The 15,580-nt window shown below is 40.9% G+C and overlaps 3 protein-coding genes across 6 annotated transcripts in view; 1 reads left to right on the top strand and 2 right to left on the bottom strand.

Moving 5' to 3' along the window:
- Positions 1-260: 260 nt before the first annotated feature.
- On the bottom strand, positions 261-2,606 carry zgc:112496 (uncharacterized). Of its 2 annotated transcripts, XM_014008176.1 has the most exons (7): positions 2,522-2,606; positions 1,553-1,699; positions 1,320-1,413; positions 1,047-1,206; positions 624-776; positions 428-496; positions 261-389 (listed from the first exon to the last, which is right to left on the bottom strand). In XM_014008176.1, the coding sequence occupies exons 2-7, from the start codon at positions 1,675-1,677 to the stop codon at positions 358-360; spliced, it is 633 nt and encodes a 210-aa protein (XP_013863630.1). In that variant the 5' UTR covers positions 1,678-1,699; positions 2,522-2,606; the 3' UTR covers positions 261-357. The 2 variants fall into 2 exon arrangements, with proteins under 2 accessions (XP_013863630.1, XP_013863629.1); XM_014008175.1 differs by having other exon boundaries at positions 261-496.
- wdr24 (WD repeat domain 24) lies at positions 2,595-12,536 on the top strand. Of its 2 annotated transcripts, none has more exons than XM_014008170.1 (11): positions 2,595-2,683; positions 4,034-4,173; positions 4,412-4,896; positions 5,002-5,179; positions 5,297-5,969; positions 7,079-7,191; positions 7,274-7,401; positions 7,482-7,586; positions 7,664-8,001; positions 9,532-9,716; positions 12,049-12,536. In XM_014008170.1, the coding sequence occupies exons 3-11, from the start codon at positions 4,416-4,418 to the stop codon at positions 12,215-12,217; spliced, it is 2,370 nt and encodes a 789-aa protein (XP_013863624.1). In that variant the 5' UTR covers positions 2,595-2,683; positions 4,034-4,173; positions 4,412-4,415; the 3' UTR covers positions 12,218-12,536. The 2 variants fall into 2 exon arrangements, with proteins under 2 accessions (XP_013863624.1, XP_013863623.1); XM_014008169.1 differs by having other exon boundaries at positions 2,596-2,683; positions 4,098-4,173.
- A 234-nt stretch (positions 12,537-12,770) lies between these two features.
- The window catches only part of anks3 (ankyrin repeat and sterile alpha motif domain containing 3), a gene marked incomplete in the record, with an annotated part of 6,553 nt that continues 3,743 nt past the window's right edge, over positions 12,771-15,580 (bottom strand). The window contains 6 exon segments of one of the 2 annotated variants that reach the window (XM_014008171.1): positions 12,771-13,296; positions 13,375-13,462; positions 13,533-13,604; positions 13,689-13,956; positions 14,040-14,181; positions 15,445-15,569. In XM_014008171.1, coding sequence (XP_013863625.1) covers positions 13,383-13,462; positions 13,533-13,604; positions 13,689-13,956; positions 14,040-14,181; positions 15,445-15,569 — 687 coding nt within the window. 2 annotated transcript variants of the gene reach the window in all.

Raw genomic sequence — 15,580 nt, 5'->3', positions numbered from 1 at the left:
TTTTTAAATGTTCTGAATGAAACCATTTTATATTGTATATATATGAATATATTTTGTTTTATTTTGTACTGTTCATTGTACTTTGCTTTAATCTAGAAATGATATAAATAAAGAATAATACTGTGGCCACATCCTGCTTGCAAAGTTTTTGTCGCTGGTTTTCAGAGGATGATGCTTTTGAGTGTGTATGTGTGCATGTGTTAGCAAAATATCTCAAGAACCACTGAAAACATTTTAATGAAAGTTGTGGAAAATAATTATTTACTTTTTTATATAAACTTTATTTTTTTAAAAATTCTTTAGAAAGTTGAATGCTTTTATACAGTTCTGAGCTTCTTTGCTGGTCTCTGGTCTGGTTCAGGGTCTGAGGTCTCCTTTGAGCTGCTGCCCTTCACCTCAGCATCCTTTAGAAGTGGGAGCTGCTGCCGCCCGGCTGTGGTCATCGCCCACAAACACAGCTCCACCCTGTGGGGGGTCCAGTCCTGCTGCGGGTCCACTGKGGCAAGGCGAAGCAGCACAAGTTCAGTTTGTTCTCAGCATCAAAAACAGTTTCAAAGAAATTTGCGTTTTTCTAATAATAAAAAGGACTAAATTGATGGTACAGCCTTGGGCCTTCACCTCACCTGTGTTTAGTTTGGCAGACTGCGCAGCCACCTTGTTCAGGTACAAAGCGTAGTGTTTGGCTGTGTACTGGATGGGCCTCAGCCCTGGTACGCTTTCCATAGCCTCGTCAGACATGAACGCAGTCAGATGTGGAGCTCCAGCTGCCAACACAGCTGGAACAGAAAGGAGAGTCAGCAGCAAACCAAACTGTCGTGAAGAGAATACCAACGACTCAGAGCAGGGAGCTCCAAAGACCCTCAGTCTGCCTTTGTGAGCAGGATTCTTTGTGAGCAGGATTCTGTGAACCTATTGAAAATCAATCACCCAGTCCTTTCAGAGAATCCCACAAACAGGTGAATTATTGAGTTTCTATCTTTTTTTTTTTGTAATAGCAGGTTTGCTCCAGTTATAGTTAGATACAAAAGATGAAGTTGTGAGCCAACCTGAGGCGGTGGCTGGACCGACTCCTTTTAAGGAGCTGAGCTCTGCGATCGCTGCCTGCACGTCGGGCAGGAGGCTGAACGCCTTCCTGGAGCATTTTTTGACCACGTCTTCACCGTTGGAAGCCACCAGCTGCTGCAGCCTCGGCCTGAACTTCCCTCTCTTCACACAGACAAACAGACGATGAGACAGAATCTTTTGTACGAGACATTTGAAGAAAACACAGCTGAAGAAGACGAAGAGCTTTAAAAGTTTTATTTATAATGCGTCCTTACTGTCAGTTTCCACTCCATCAGTTTCACCAGCTCTGACTGAGTGACGTGTTTGTCGGGACGACTTGAAATCAGCGAGGGCAGATCCTCCTGGTACCTGATCACAAACACACAGAGTTTACGGTCATGTAAGGGGTTGAATAACAAGTAAATACAATTAGTGGAAAATGCTTAATTTCTGTGGAAACTTTAGTGTGAAACACTGTTTCTTCAAGGGTAAAATTAGGAATAATTACCACTTTTCAAGCTCTAAGAGCTTCCGGGATTTCTTGCTTTTGGCCTGGGCCTCCACTACATCCCAGTATTTTTCATACACACTCCTCCACGTGGCTGGTTCCTCACAGGCAAACAGAGCACTCATGGCCCACAGGTCACACAATCAACTTGATTTTGAAAAAAGAAAAGAAATATGTAAGCTTATATAAAATGAACAATACATATGCAGTTTTTTTCTGAAAAAAACTACCTCAACTTCATTTAGTGATAACCAAGTTAGTTTGAACAGTTCCTAAAACATAGAGGGTATAATTAAAATATAACCTCACATCTGGGGTGTGCAGACTCTGACTACAAAAATACTAACAAACTACAGSAGATTTTAAGTGCATTAAAGACAGTGGAAAAAGAAGAGTATCAATGGAAAAGGTTCATAGACATTCATGAGTAGCTAAATACATTTTATGCTTTTTTTCTAATATCAAACAAAAGATAAAATGGTTTTATTCTGAAACTTTAATGTTTGTTATGATCCTTTTGAATATTTTTTAATATTCTAAATACATATCTGTGACCTCACACATACTTATTAAATAACTATAAATAGAAAAGTGAAGATCTGTTTAGGAGCCATAAAACCACCATCCTTAGCTGAACTCGCGGGACCAGAGCTGGAGGTGGAATCTCGCGAGATTATAGTAAAATACTACTTCCGGTGCTGTAAATTAGTTAGCAACATCTTTAGAACATTCGGTTTGTCCCTGGAAGTAATGTCATTTCCTAAGTATAGTATTTACCTTAACTTAAACTGGTATACTTTTAAATACGTCTCCGCATTTATATAATTGTTTGATAAAGAAAAGGTTTTTTTTCCTCGTGCGTTTTGCTCTCCGTAAAGTTCCTCCTGTTGTGGGTTAGCTAGCTAACGTCAACGTCACATCGCGGTTGTGTTTATGGTGGGAGTGCACCGACTTGTAGCCAAAACTCACCAACTGATCGAAAAGCGGTGAGAAGCTGAGTGTTGTTTCTCAACAGATTTTTTACATTGAAATGAAACTTCAGCAGCGCGGTGAGTCGCGAGAACTACGTTAGAAAGAGGAGGGTTAAAATGACCAGAGAGCCTGGTTCCTGCACATGTTGTTCCCTCATGGGTGAGTAGATCTTTCACGTGAGCACCAAGTGACCAATAATCGATCATGTGATTAGAAAACATCAAACGCGGGGGAAGCGCGATACATTGTTTAACTTAAAACTTGCTACTTGATTTAAACCATAAATAGTAATCCCCACTTTGTTTGACGTCATTAGCTAATCATATAGTAACCGGTTGCTTTATTATTTTTTATTCTATTATTTTAAAAAGGCAACCAAACATTTTTGCAACAATGATTTGATGTCTAAGATTACATTATTTTATAAAGTAAATAAATGATGCTACTTTTACTTAAAGCTTATATACAAAACCACTGAAATAGTGTGTATATATACAGAAAGAAACGATACAAAACATTAAAAAAAAAATTTGCATCAGAGATAGTAGACTAAACTTGTTTGTTTTTGATCGTTTGGTTTGACCCAGACCTTACAAGTCTGTATGTGCAGAAGCCATTTATTTGTATTGTTAAAGTGTGATGTGCATTTCTAAGAAATATAGTATAAAACACATTATTTTACTTATTTTTCACATTACTGGATTATTTTTGTTTTGAACTTGATGCATCTGGAAATGACATCAAGGACAAACTTCCTGATCATGTATGGGCTGAAAACATGAAACTTATATCTATTATAGTGAAACTGTACTGCTGGTGGTTGCACTGTTGCAGCAGTACTCCAATAACAGTGCAAAAGGTGATTATTTTTCAACTGGTCATAAAACTTTGATCAGGAGTGTGTGTTATTAATGTGATTGTTTTCTCAGTGCAGTTTTTGAACATATATTTAAGCTAAAAACATTTTTCTGATCAGTCAAAACCCTATTTAACAGTTCTTGAATTCACATGGGAGACTATTTTCTTCATAACAGTAGAAAACACCAAATATTTCACTCTGATCAAATGGTACAGTCGAGCATATTTCACGTTGTCTTTGGTGTGAGACCATGAAGCTTTAGTAACAGAGTCTAAATCCTGTAGGAATTTGTCCACGGTTTCCTCTAGCTGTTTCTGACCGAGGAAAAATAAGTAGAAATGATTGGGTCTGTTTAATATTTTCATCCTGTTGTCACAGGAGTAAATATCATTGCAGTTAATAATTTTCTACAACTGGAATTCATTTTGTTTACACGATCCCTCAAAATGGCAGCACCAGGCAAGCAATACATAATCATATGACCATGTGATGTGACTGTAAACAGGTTTGCTATCCATTATGATTGGTAGATAGTTGCTATTCTGGAACTGACAGAATTTGTCAGAATAGTTAGTTTTGTCTCTTTTTAAGGTTTTAACCAGTAACTTGTAAAGAGTAGTTGGTTATAACTTTATGTACTCACATTACAGCTTCAGCTTAAGTTCGGTGCAGCAGAAGCTCTGCATGTTTGTTACATGACCGTCATACTCACAGGTTAGCCCTCATGGTAGCAGATGAAGAGGACGCCGTGCAGCTGAAGAGATTGATGAGGCAGTCAGTTCTTCACCAAGTGAGTGCTACAGCTTTTATATTTACTAAAAACATTTTATTTATATTGTTAAGTGGAATATTTTTTACAGTTACAGTTGGCCTCTCCCACCAGACAAAGTTTTGTCTAATTTTGTTTCTTCTTTGAGTGCCACCTTCTGGTGCAATAATAATTTTTGACACATTTTAGAGTATTGCTGTTAAAAAATATGTATTGCAAGTCATTCAGTGTTTTTTTTTTAACTTCAATTCTCCATTAGGAACATGGAGAAAATGTCCCGGGTTACCACAGCCCTCGGCAGCAGCGCCATCAGTGGCCGAACCATGTTCTGCCACCTGGACGCTCCAGCCAACGCCATCAGCGTGTGCCGAGACGCCACGCAGGTGGTCGTCGCCGGACGCAACATCTTCAAGATCTATGGGCTGGAGGAGGAGCAGTTTGTGGAGAAGCTGAACCTACGCGTTGGCCGCAAACCCTCCCTGAACTTTAGCTGCGCCGACGTCATGTGGCACCAGATGGAGGAGAACCTGCTGGCCACGGCCGCCACGAACGGAGCGGTGGTCACGTGGAACCTGGGGAAGCCTTCGCGCAACAAGCAGGACCAGCTGTTCACGGAGCACAAACGCACCGTGAATAAGGTGTGCTTCCACCCGACGGAGGTTTACATGCTGCTGAGTGGCTCACAGGATGGCTTCATGAAGTGCTTCGACCTGCGCAAGAAGGAGTCTGTCAGCACTTTCTCAGGTAGTTGGACGTGTTTGAAATGAGATACAGATTGCAAAACAACACATTTAACCAGTTTTTTCACTCTTTAAAATGTTGTTCTGATGATTTTGTTTTGCATCTAAGGTCAGTCAGAGAGTGTGAGAGACGTTCAGTTCAGCATGAAGGATTATTTCACGTTTGCTGCATCTTTTGAAAATGGTAACGTCCAGCTGTGGGACATTAGACGACCAGATCGGTTTGAGAGGATGTTCACTGCTCATACCGGACCTGTGTTCTGCTGCGACTGGCATCCAGATGACAGGTTAAAAAAAACAAAAAAATAATCAGATTTTGCTCTGTGTGTTTGTTGCTTTTCACTTTAATAACTTTAGTTCAGGTTTATTATAGCCGTCACTTTTCCTCCTTGTGACTGTTTCAGGGGCTGGCTGGCCACAGGAGGTAGAGACAAGATGGTGAAGGTTTGGGACATGACCACAAACCGAGCCAAGGAGATCTACTGCGTCCAGACGATCGCGTCGGTCGCTCGGGTAAAATGGCGTCCAGAGAAGAAGTTTCACTTGGCCACCTGCTCCATGATGGTGGACCACAACATCTACGTGTGGGACATCCGCCGGCCTTTTATTCCCTTTGCCACTTTTGAGGAACACAAAGATGTTACAACCGGTATTGTCTGGCGCCACCAGCATGACCCTCAGTTTCTGCTCTCTGGCTCTAAGGACAGCACGCTCTACCAGCACATGTTTGAAGACGCCACACGTCCCGTGGACATGGCCAATCCTGAGGGTCTGTGCTTTGGACTGATGGGTGACTTGGCCTTCGCAGTGAATGATAGTCTGATCAGTAGTGACGCTAACAGGAAGCCTTATCCCGGAGGCGACCGTCGCTACCCGTTTTTTTCCTTTAAGAGGCCCAACCTGACAGAACAGTTCGCCCACGTGTCCAGTGCGCTTAGTGTCTTCGAGACAGACTTGGACAGTAACCGCATGGACTGGTTTGTTAAGACGGCACAACTCTACATCCTTAGTGGGAAGCCGTTTGCTGAGCTGTGTGATCACAATGCCAAAGTGGCTCGGGAGCTCAAAAGACCTCAGGTAAAACAAATCGAGTGTTTTCTTAAATAGGCTTATTTTTTCTGCCATTTTTTAGCCCAATGATCCTGTCATTATTATTTCAAATCATTTGGTCCAAAAAATAGGTAAAGATCAAGCAATTTGTCACATTTGTACCAAATGTCTTCTTTCTGAAAACCAACAATCCAAAACCCAGAGATATTTTATTTACTGGGAAAAGCACAACAATTATATTAGAATACAGATTTCATTGCTATGATGGAATTTTTTCTTTTTTTTTTTAATTACGAGAATAAAGTCATAATATTCTAGCCTTTACATAAAAAAGCATGCAGTTATCACTGCATTAAAATGAGGAATGTTGAGCAACTTGTCAAGTTCTTCTTTAGTATTGCTTAATAATAAATAGTTAATCTTTTAGCACATTAGCATCAAATTAGTAGCAGAACCTGGAAATTGTGCAAACGACTATAAACTGAAGCTGCACTGTAATTAATGGATGCTTTGACAGATTGAGTCATCACGTAGCTAATTTGGATGAAACCATATTAATCTAACAGTGACCCAAGTCATCATGGACTACTTTATAAACACACACACACGGCTGTACACAGCAGGTGTGGGGGAAATAAGGAGGAAATGAGGAACGGAAAATAGACACTTCATGTAATATTATGACTTTCATCTCGTAATATTATGACTTTTTTTCTCGTAAAATTACGACTTTAATCTCGTAATAATAATTTAAAAAATCTTGTTGTGTGGCCTTAATACTCTGTTGTACATTGCAGCAATAGTTCCTCCAACAAATCACTGACAATCATATTGAAGAAAACTCATATTTGCTTTGAACTTTACAATAACTTTACAGTCTGTGGTGACTTCATGCTAACTTGGTAAATGCAAGCCCACATCATCAGTTGAAATACTAGGCAGTCAACCTCTTTATTCCTCCCTAGATTTAACAGTCATACAAACTTTCTGTCATTTTTATTGAACACATTCAGAACCATTAGCTGACTTAAAATGACACATTTTTGATGTGATTTTGTCACCTTTTTCTTTAGAGAAAGCAGTGTAACTCATGCTTGTACAATTTCACACATGAATAATTGAACTGTTTATTAAAGGTTTCCACTACGTGGACCATGCTGAGAATAATGTTCTCTGACCCAGCGAACATGGCTGCACCAGCCTCCAACCTCAACCTCAGTAAGCTCGGCTCCTTGCCTTTAATGAACAGGTAAACAAGTGAGCCTTCACAAAACAAACAGCTCCTGTCGTTAGAAGCCAAATGGGAGTGACTGAGTGTTTTTTTTTCTCAGTTTCAGCATGAAGGAAATGGGTTCGGGGATGGGTGCAGAGAGCAGACTGGAGCGCAGTAAAGGTGAAAACAGGCAGGATAACATCCACCTGGAACCTGGGAACTCACTCATAAGCAATAATAATGAAGGTGAGAGTGTCTGATTCAGTCTTAAAGACCGGTCGAAGTCACTCTTCTTGTTTTCACTAATCGTGTTTGTTTCATTTTAGAAAACGAGGAGACGGAGGGCAGCGACGGCCCTGTGGAGAACATGTTTGCTGATGTGGAGTTGGATGACGATGACCTCTACTCTATGGAGCAAGACAACCAAGCTGGTCAGTCTCATCATCATCAGAGGAACTAGCTCTTTGTCTTCATCAGTACATCTTCAGCCTGCTTCTGTATTTAACAGAGGAGCAGGAGTACACGTTACCCCAGGAGGCGTTTCAGCTGCGTCACGAGATCATGGATAATCCATCAGCGCCGGAGCATCTTCAGCAGGACAAGGCTGACTCGCCGCACGTCAGCGGCAGCGAGGCGGAAGTCACCTGCCTGACGCCCATCGAGTCGTTCTCTCTCATCTCCATCTCCCAGCCGCTGTTCAGCCCACACCTGCCCGCCAGCTTCTTCTGCCCCATCGTGAGGGAGATGCTGAGCTACTACGCCGTGCAGGGCGACGTGCAGATGGCCGTGTCCATGCTCATCGTCATGGGGGAAAGGATTCGCAAGGAGATCGACGACCTCACCCAGGTTAGAAAAGAAGCAGACATCCGTAAACCAGGAATGTGCAGCCTGGTGGGTTAGTGGTTAGCTCTGTTGCCTCACAGCAAGAAGGTCCTGGTTTCACGCTCCAGGTTGGGCCTGAAGAAAACCCTCCTGGAGACCTGTTCCGGTGGGCTTTCTCTGGTTTCATCCCACAGTCCAAAAACAAAACAATGGGCCTCATGCAAGAACATGTTCGTATTCTTATCCTAATTTTTTCTTACTTTTGTTCGTATGAAGGGTTCGTACGAACATGTCACGTCAGATTCAACAAACTCTTCTGTCTTCAGGAAAAGTGTGTAAATGAGCTGCGTAAACTGATGAATGTGTATCAGCTGCTCGTGCACGAGGAGAGGTGATTAGCATAATTACCACCCCAAAAACACCATATAAGTCTATGTTTCCTGCTCCACATACCAGGAAGTGTCCATTCATAAATTACATCGCAAAGTAAAAAAGAACTTTACGAGTTCTGAGGTTGAAGCCCTGCTCTCAGAGATCCAGAAAAAAAATGTCATTTTTAGCAGCGTCAGACCTGCTAAAGCCGATGAATGAAATGACGACTGCTGTTAACGTCGTGTCTCCTGTGGGTCGTATACAGACACGGAAATAAAAATCTAAATCACAATCACTCTCTAGTCCTGCTCCGGTTTTTCTTTGGTCAAATATTTTTGATTTAAAACAACTTTGTTACATAGTTTTCATTTATTCAGAAGAAGAGCAGACGCGCACCGTTACCCCCTCCTGACTGTCTCAAGTGTCGCATTTTAAAATGTCTCCAAACTTCAATTAATGCATAATTGAAGACGGTTTTTAGTTTGAAATCTTCATATTAATATTGTAGTGATATACAACAGCATTAATAGCCAATTTAATTTAATCTAACCAATTTATGTCATTAGTTACATTTAAAATCTAATTCCAATTCAAACAGAATAACCTATTGTCAACATAATTATGGAGTGTGATTTATTTTCAACTCAAAATATCTTCAAACTAATGAAATATAAAGTTATTAATGGAAGAAAATCCATCTGGAAAACAGCAGACTGCTCGTAAAATATACAACAGGTCTGGACCACTCATGAATTTTGTTTGTATTGGGAAAAAAAAAATCTTAAGTGTACGAGAAAATTGGTGAATGCCACAAATTCTCCTAAATCACTCGTACGCACAACTTAAGAGCAAATCTGTTCGTACGAACAGTTCTTGCATGAGGCCCAAGGTGTAGGCTGCCTTCAGGTCCAGGTCTCCCTTGAAGAAGAATGGATAAATAAAATCTGTTGTGAAAACTTTCCTTTAAATTTTTGACTTTAAGCCATTTAATAATGTGGAAATTGTGATTTATATGTACCAAAATGTTAATATACAGTATTTTAGTAAAGAGAAGTCTTAAAAGAAATCTGTTCCACTGATTTTGAACTAAAATGTTGAGTTACCATTAATGCGCTCTTTATGATTTTGTTTTTATATTTTACTAATATAAAGTCCAACAAAGTTTTGGGTTTTTCCCATCAGGAGCACTGGTACATGTCCTACATAGACCTGCTGCAGAGATTCGAGCTTTGGAACGTGTCCAATGAGGTGATCAAGCTGAGTACGTGCAACGCCATCACCTGCCTCAACCAGACGTCCACAACTCTGCACATCAATTGCAGCAACTGCAAGCGACCAATGAGCAACAAGGGCTGGATCTGTGACAGGTATGGACTCGTCTGTTTAATGTTTCCTGTAAGCCTTAAAATCTGACGTACAATAGACGGAGTATACAGGTGCTGGGCATAAAATTAGAGTATCATGAAAAGGTTGATTTTAGTTCAGTAATTCCTTTTAAAAAGTGAAACTTGTGTATTATATTCATTGATTACACACAGACTGATATATTTCAAATGTTTATTTCTTTTCATTTTGATGATTATAACTGATAACTAATGAAAACACCAAATTTAGTATCTCAGAAAATTTGAATATTACTTGAGACCAATTCAAAAACAGGATTTTTAGAAATGTTGGCCACCTGAAAAGTATGTACATGAACAGTATGAGCATGTACATGTACTCAGTACTTAGTTGGGGCTCATTTTGCCTGGATTCCTGCAGCAATGCGGCGTGGCATGGAGTCGATCAGTCTGTGGAACTGCTCAGGTGTTCTGAGAGCCCAGGTTGCTCTGATAGTGGCCTTCAGCTCTTCTGAATTGTTGGGTCTGGTGTATCTCAGAGTTTGTTGGCCAATTAAGAACAAGGATACCTGTTCTTAAACTGGGTACTGGTAGCTTTGGCACTGTGTGCAGGTGCCAAGTCCTGTTGGAAAATGAAATCTGCATCTCCAAAAAGTTGGTCAGCAGCAGGAAGCATGAAGTGCTCTAAAACTTCCTGGTATGTGGCTGCGTTGACCCTGGACCTCAGAAAACACAATGGACCAACACCAGCAAATGACATGGACCCAAACCATCACTGACTGTGGAAACTTTACACTGGACCTCAAGAAAACATGGATTCTGTGCCTCTCCTCTCTTCCTCCAGACTCTGGGACCTTGATTTCCAAAAGAACCTAACTTTGGACCACTCAGCAGCAGTCCAGTCCTTTTTGTCTTTAACCCAGGACTTCTGASGCKGTCTCTTGTTCAACAGTGGCTTGACACAAGGACTGTGACAGCTGAAACCCATGTCTTCATACGTCTGTGTGTGGTGCTTCTTGAAGCTCTGACTCCAGCTGCAGTCCACTCTTTGATCTCCTCCACATTGGTGGATGGGTTTTGTTTCACAATCCTCTCCAGGGTGCGGTTATCTCTCTTGCTTGTACACTTTTTTTCCTAACACATCTTTTCCTTCCCTTCACCTCTCTATTAATGTTCTTGGACACAGAGCTCTGTGAACAGCCAGCCTCTTTAGCGATGACCTTTTGTGTCTTGCCCTCCTTGTGCAAGGTGTCAATGGTCATCTTTTGGACAACTGTCAAGTCAGCAGTCTTCTCCATGATTGTGTAGCCTACAGAACTAGACTGAGACCCAGTTCCAATGTTCAATGTACACCCTACGCCCCTCTGTGTAGTGTGGATTCAGTCCAAGTGCACATAAGTGTTCGAGTGTGCAGGTTACAAGCGTGCAAAACAATTGAGAATTGGGACAGTACGGATTACGTCAAACACCAGTTACTACCGGTCGCTGTTAGGCCAAATTTCATAAACATAAAAGCAAATGTTTAAAGAAAGAAACAAATTTTATCTCCTTCATGATTGAGTGTACACATTATATGCAATCTATTCACTTCTCTACTAATCAGAAGGCAAAAAAATTACAATGTCTTGTTCACTTTGTCGTGATTGGTTCTTTTTTGTGGTGTAATCATTTTATTTAATGTTTATTATTATTATTATTACATATATTTATACATTTTTTTCCTTTTTTTCATTTATAGTTCTTCATTCCCCCTGGCAGCATTGTTATTTTTTGTACCATGTTCAAATGTTCAATAAAGGTTTATAAAAAAAAAAAAGATGTCACTGTTTTGGCAGTAATGAATTGTGAGTAATACACTTCACCGAAGTCTGTAAAAATGCAGAGTTTGCGGAAGGGCAGAAATACTACCTAAAATGGGCGGGGCAAAGGGCGGATGTGGAGAAGGTGGGACACACTACACGCTCAAACCCGTCAACATGAACGCACATAACGAGGGTGGGAGTGTGGGTGTTGGGACAGGGCCTGAGAGACCATTTAAAGGCCTTTGCAGGAGTTTTGAGTTAATTAGCTGATTAGATTGTGGCACCAGGTGTCTTAATATTGAACTTTTTCATATTTTAATTTTGAGATACTGAATTTGAGGTTATTAGTTTTCGGTTATAATCATCAAAATTAAAATATAAATTTGAAATCTATCAGTCTGTGTGCAATGAATGAATATAATACGCAAGTTTCACTTTATGAATGGAATTACTAAAATAAATCCACTTTTTCATGATATTCTAATTTTATGACCAGCACCTGTATATTTAATTTTGCCATAAAACAAGCTCACAAATATGATTCCTTCCTTCAGGTGCCGCCAGTGTGCCAGTGTTTGTGCGGTGTGCCACCATGTGGTGAAGGGGCTGTTTGTGTGGTGTCAGGGCTGCAGCCACGGAGGACATTTAGAGCACATAATGAACTGGCTGAAGAGCAGCGCTCACTGCCCTGCTGGCTGCGGTCACCTGTGCGAGTACACGTGAGCGCCTTCCTGCTCTCCTCTGGAGCGTCGACACGTCGTCTCCATCCTGAAGTGAGTCTGAAGATTAAAGAGGTTTTAAGTGTTCTCCTGGACAACAATTTAAGAACAAACTCAATGACAAGGTAATTTATTTGCATTTGATTTGGTCTCTGATTTCACAGTAATGTAGGTTAAATTATAACAGCAGCTGAAAGTAAATCCAAATTTGCTGAATTTTATAGGTTTTTTACCCCTCTGTAAAATTCTGAAAGCTGTACACAAGCAATGTTTGTACATGACTTGTTTTGAAGTACTGTAGATATTAAAACCCATTTATGACACTGAGTGTTAAATATTTATCTCTTGAATCTTGTCTCAAAAACTGAAATGAGCTCACTCGTGTATACTGGACACAGATTATTCAGGGGCTGACACAGTTTGCAGTGGTCTGAACTGAARAAGTGTGCAGACGTTTGTTCTAGCTCTGCCTTCATCTGTATAACGTGCATCAACTTCTCATATTTACAGTTGCATGTTTTATGTTGTTTCAAAAATAAGRAGAATAACAGCAAAAATTAATTTTGAGTTTTAATTCATTTTCACTTAAAAAATTAAATCATTGAGGAGGATTTCTGGGCATTAAGAGGACTGTGCTTTAAGAAACTCTAAAATCCTCATCTTAAAAAATCGTTTTTATGATCATTTATTTTTAGATACACAGATTTTAAACTAATAAATTTTACTAAGCAGAACGTATTTTGTCTCCATCTTCAGCTCAACATGAGTGCGTTAAAAAACGAGGACACAGTTAAACACCCTCTGATCCTTCTGCACTCCCTCCTGTTTTTCTGTGCTGTTATACAACTCAACCACAGAAGTCCAGCCCAAGGGGGTCGGGGGTCGTGAGCCCCCCCACCCCTCTCTGCAGCAGCTGCGTTGCCCTCATTGGACGAGCTCCGGTCCATCTGCCAATCACGGGCGAGCAACGGGTCCGCGCCGCTTCGCTCCAGCAGGGTTGGCCTCGTCTTCGGCCTTCTCCCAACTCATTGAGATTTGTCCAGGGTGGTGACATCACCCTCCGTCAAACACGAGGAAAATCCGCTGCAGAGGAGAGAAAAAAAAAAACTGAGTTTAATTTACGAAAGGCAAACAGGTGTTGAGACAAATGACGGGCGTCACCTGAGACACTAAGGTCGTTCCCAGCTGTCTGAAACTTTCTCAGGGGCACTCAGGCGCCTCAGACTCTGAAGGATGGTCTGCAGAGTCTCTGCTGTGGTGACAGAGCGATCAGCTTTAATGTTTAATCATCAAATATCCAAACATCCCTCTTTACGTACCCATCTCCTCCTGGTAAGAATTCAGCTTCTTCATCAGATCTACGACAGAGGAATGTTTCAGCTCATCTGCAGCTATGAGAGAATGATAAACGTCTTTAAAAAAGAAAAGTTTCTCTATCATTTTTAAATCAATTATCCAGGAAGGTGTCGACGCACTTTTATCACCAGGATCAGGTTTTTCTCTCTCTTCCGGACCAGAACTCACTTCCCCCTCTGTGGTGAGATGAGAGAACAGTTCTTCCTGACACGCCCTCGCCTTCGTCAGGCTGCTGCTCGCATCCTGAGCCAGCCGGTGGTCTTCCACCAGCTCAGCRTGGACCCTCTTCCACGCCATCTTGTCCTCCATCAGGCATCCCTCCATCACCGTCCGCAGCTCCTTCTCCTGAGACACCTGGCTCTGCAGGCTCTCCATCTCCTCGCAGCGCTGCAGAGTCAGAGAAATGTCATTTAAAATAAAATAAAAAGCTTTTCGGTTCAGCTTTTGGTTAATATTTTCTTCACAGATACCTTGTGGAGTTGGATCGCCATCTCTTGCATCTCAGCCTCCAGCTGGTCCGCGTAAGCCTGTTCCAGAGCGTCGCAGGGCGGTCGAGCGTTGCTGTGCCACCGAGCGATCGCTGAAGTCATCTTGCGTTTGGGTCCAAACAGTCTGGAGGACAAGGAGGAATTCAGCTCYACATCAAATTAAAAACACGCCCCAGGAGTCCTGGTAGGAATTAAATACGAGGCCATAAGGATCCGTTCTCAGTTTAATTTGTTCGTGCGTTTAGGAACAGACATTCTGTTTAAGAGCCAGCAGTGGTTTGACTTCAGCGACACGAAGTTTCAGACAGATGTTTTTTTTTTCTTATTCCAGCTTCACCTAAACAAGCCATCAAACCTGTAAAACTACAAACATCACCTCTTTTCATCTGCAGGCAAGTTTTATTCATGTAAAATAAAAATCTGGGCCCGTATTTATCAAACTTCTTAAGAGTTTTAAACTTAAGTGTTGAAAATTTCTTAGATTTGCTCCTAAGTGTAAGTGCCAGTTATCAAAATCCTTAAATCTAAGAATCACTGACTCTCCCGAAAAGTTCAGACTGCTCCAGAGGACTCTAAAGTGGTTAAGAGTTGCCACTAGGGGTCTGAGATGGACTGAAGACGGAGAACAAAACTGTCCTCCTCCCCAGTTATAAAGGTGGAAAACAGGTTTCATCAGAAATGCAGAAGAAAGAAAAGTAAAAAAAAAAAAAAACTGTGCATAGTGTTGGACTAAAAGGCAGATATTTGTGTGGCTTTTGGAGAAAATATCAAATATACTAAGTGCATGCGATTTTGTCTSTATTCATGATGCAAATGAGGACATTTTATGTAATTTACAGACAATCAGAACAAGGTGACATTAGTGTGTTGAAAGTGAACTTATCTTAGGATTTTCACAGTCTTATATTGACATTTCTCCGACAATATTCTTGAACATGGAATCTGAGGCAGTGATTGGTTCATGCCAGGGTTTTTTCTAACGACATCCAGGATCAGCTTTGCGGCACAGCCAGGTGTCGCAAATCAGCTCTAAGACTGACAYTTAAGAATCACTCCTACACTTAGCTTAAAGTAAGACTGAGACGCTTGATAATTGACATTTACTATCAGCTTTTAAGAATTTTTTTTACACTTAAGTCCACTCTTAGCAGCATTCTTACGAGTAATTCTAATAAATACAGGCCCTGATTCATAAACATCTGATGTGATCTAGGTGAAAACAATTTTATTGATGTTATTAAATATGACAGCCTGATTTTAAAATTGTAGATGCTAAACCTTTGTCACACTTAAAAACACACCTGCTGTTCAACTGTGCGTATGGTTTACTGAGTAGAACTGATTCTTACGACCTCAAATTTTAATTAAAAAAGACCAAACGTCTCACGTGATTCCTATTTCTTTCAGATCGTTCTCGGTCAGGGTGAGAAATATCCGCAGGTCGATGTCTTGTTCCTCTAGTAGCTGGAGGTATTTGGAGAAGCCGATTTGCTCCAAGAATTCTGCCAGATCCTGCCACAGAA

Source organism: Austrofundulus limnaeus, unplaced genomic scaffold (genome assembly GCF_001266775.1).
Source record: "Austrofundulus limnaeus strain Quisiro unplaced genomic scaffold, Austrofundulus_limnaeus-1.0 Scaffold48, whole genome shotgun sequence".
Classification (NCBI taxonomy): Eukaryota; Metazoa; Chordata; class Actinopteri; order Cyprinodontiformes; family Rivulidae; genus Austrofundulus; species Austrofundulus limnaeus.
This window is presented reverse-complemented; position numbering and strand designations above follow the sequence as displayed.

Bases quoted from the DNA above. Each gene is read 5' to 3' on its own strand.
- zgc:112496 (XM_014008175.1), bottom strand. From the start codon at position 1,677: ATGAGTGCTCTGTTTGCCTGTGAGGAACCAGCCACGTGGAGGAGTGTG. The intron at 1,414-1,552 runs GTAATTATTCCT...GTTTGTGATCAG, and splicing joins CTCTTAGAGCTTGAAAAGTG to GTACCAGGAGGATCTGCCCT. The intron at 777-1,046 runs GTTGGCTCACAA...TTTCTGTTCCAG, and splicing joins CGGTCCAGCCACCGCCTCAG to CTGTGTTGGCAGCTGGAGCT.
- wdr24 (XM_014008170.1), top strand. From the start codon at position 4,416: ATGGAGAAAATGTCCCGGGTTACCACAGCCCTCGGCAGCAGCGCCATC. The intron at 5,970-7,078 runs GTAAAACAAATC...TGTTTATTAAAG, and splicing joins GGGAGCTCAAAAGACCTCAG to GTTTCCACTACGTGGACCAT. The intron at 9,717-12,048 runs GTATGGACTCGT...TCCTTCCTTCAG, and splicing joins AAGGGCTGGATCTGTGACAG to GTGCCGCCAGTGTGCCAGTG.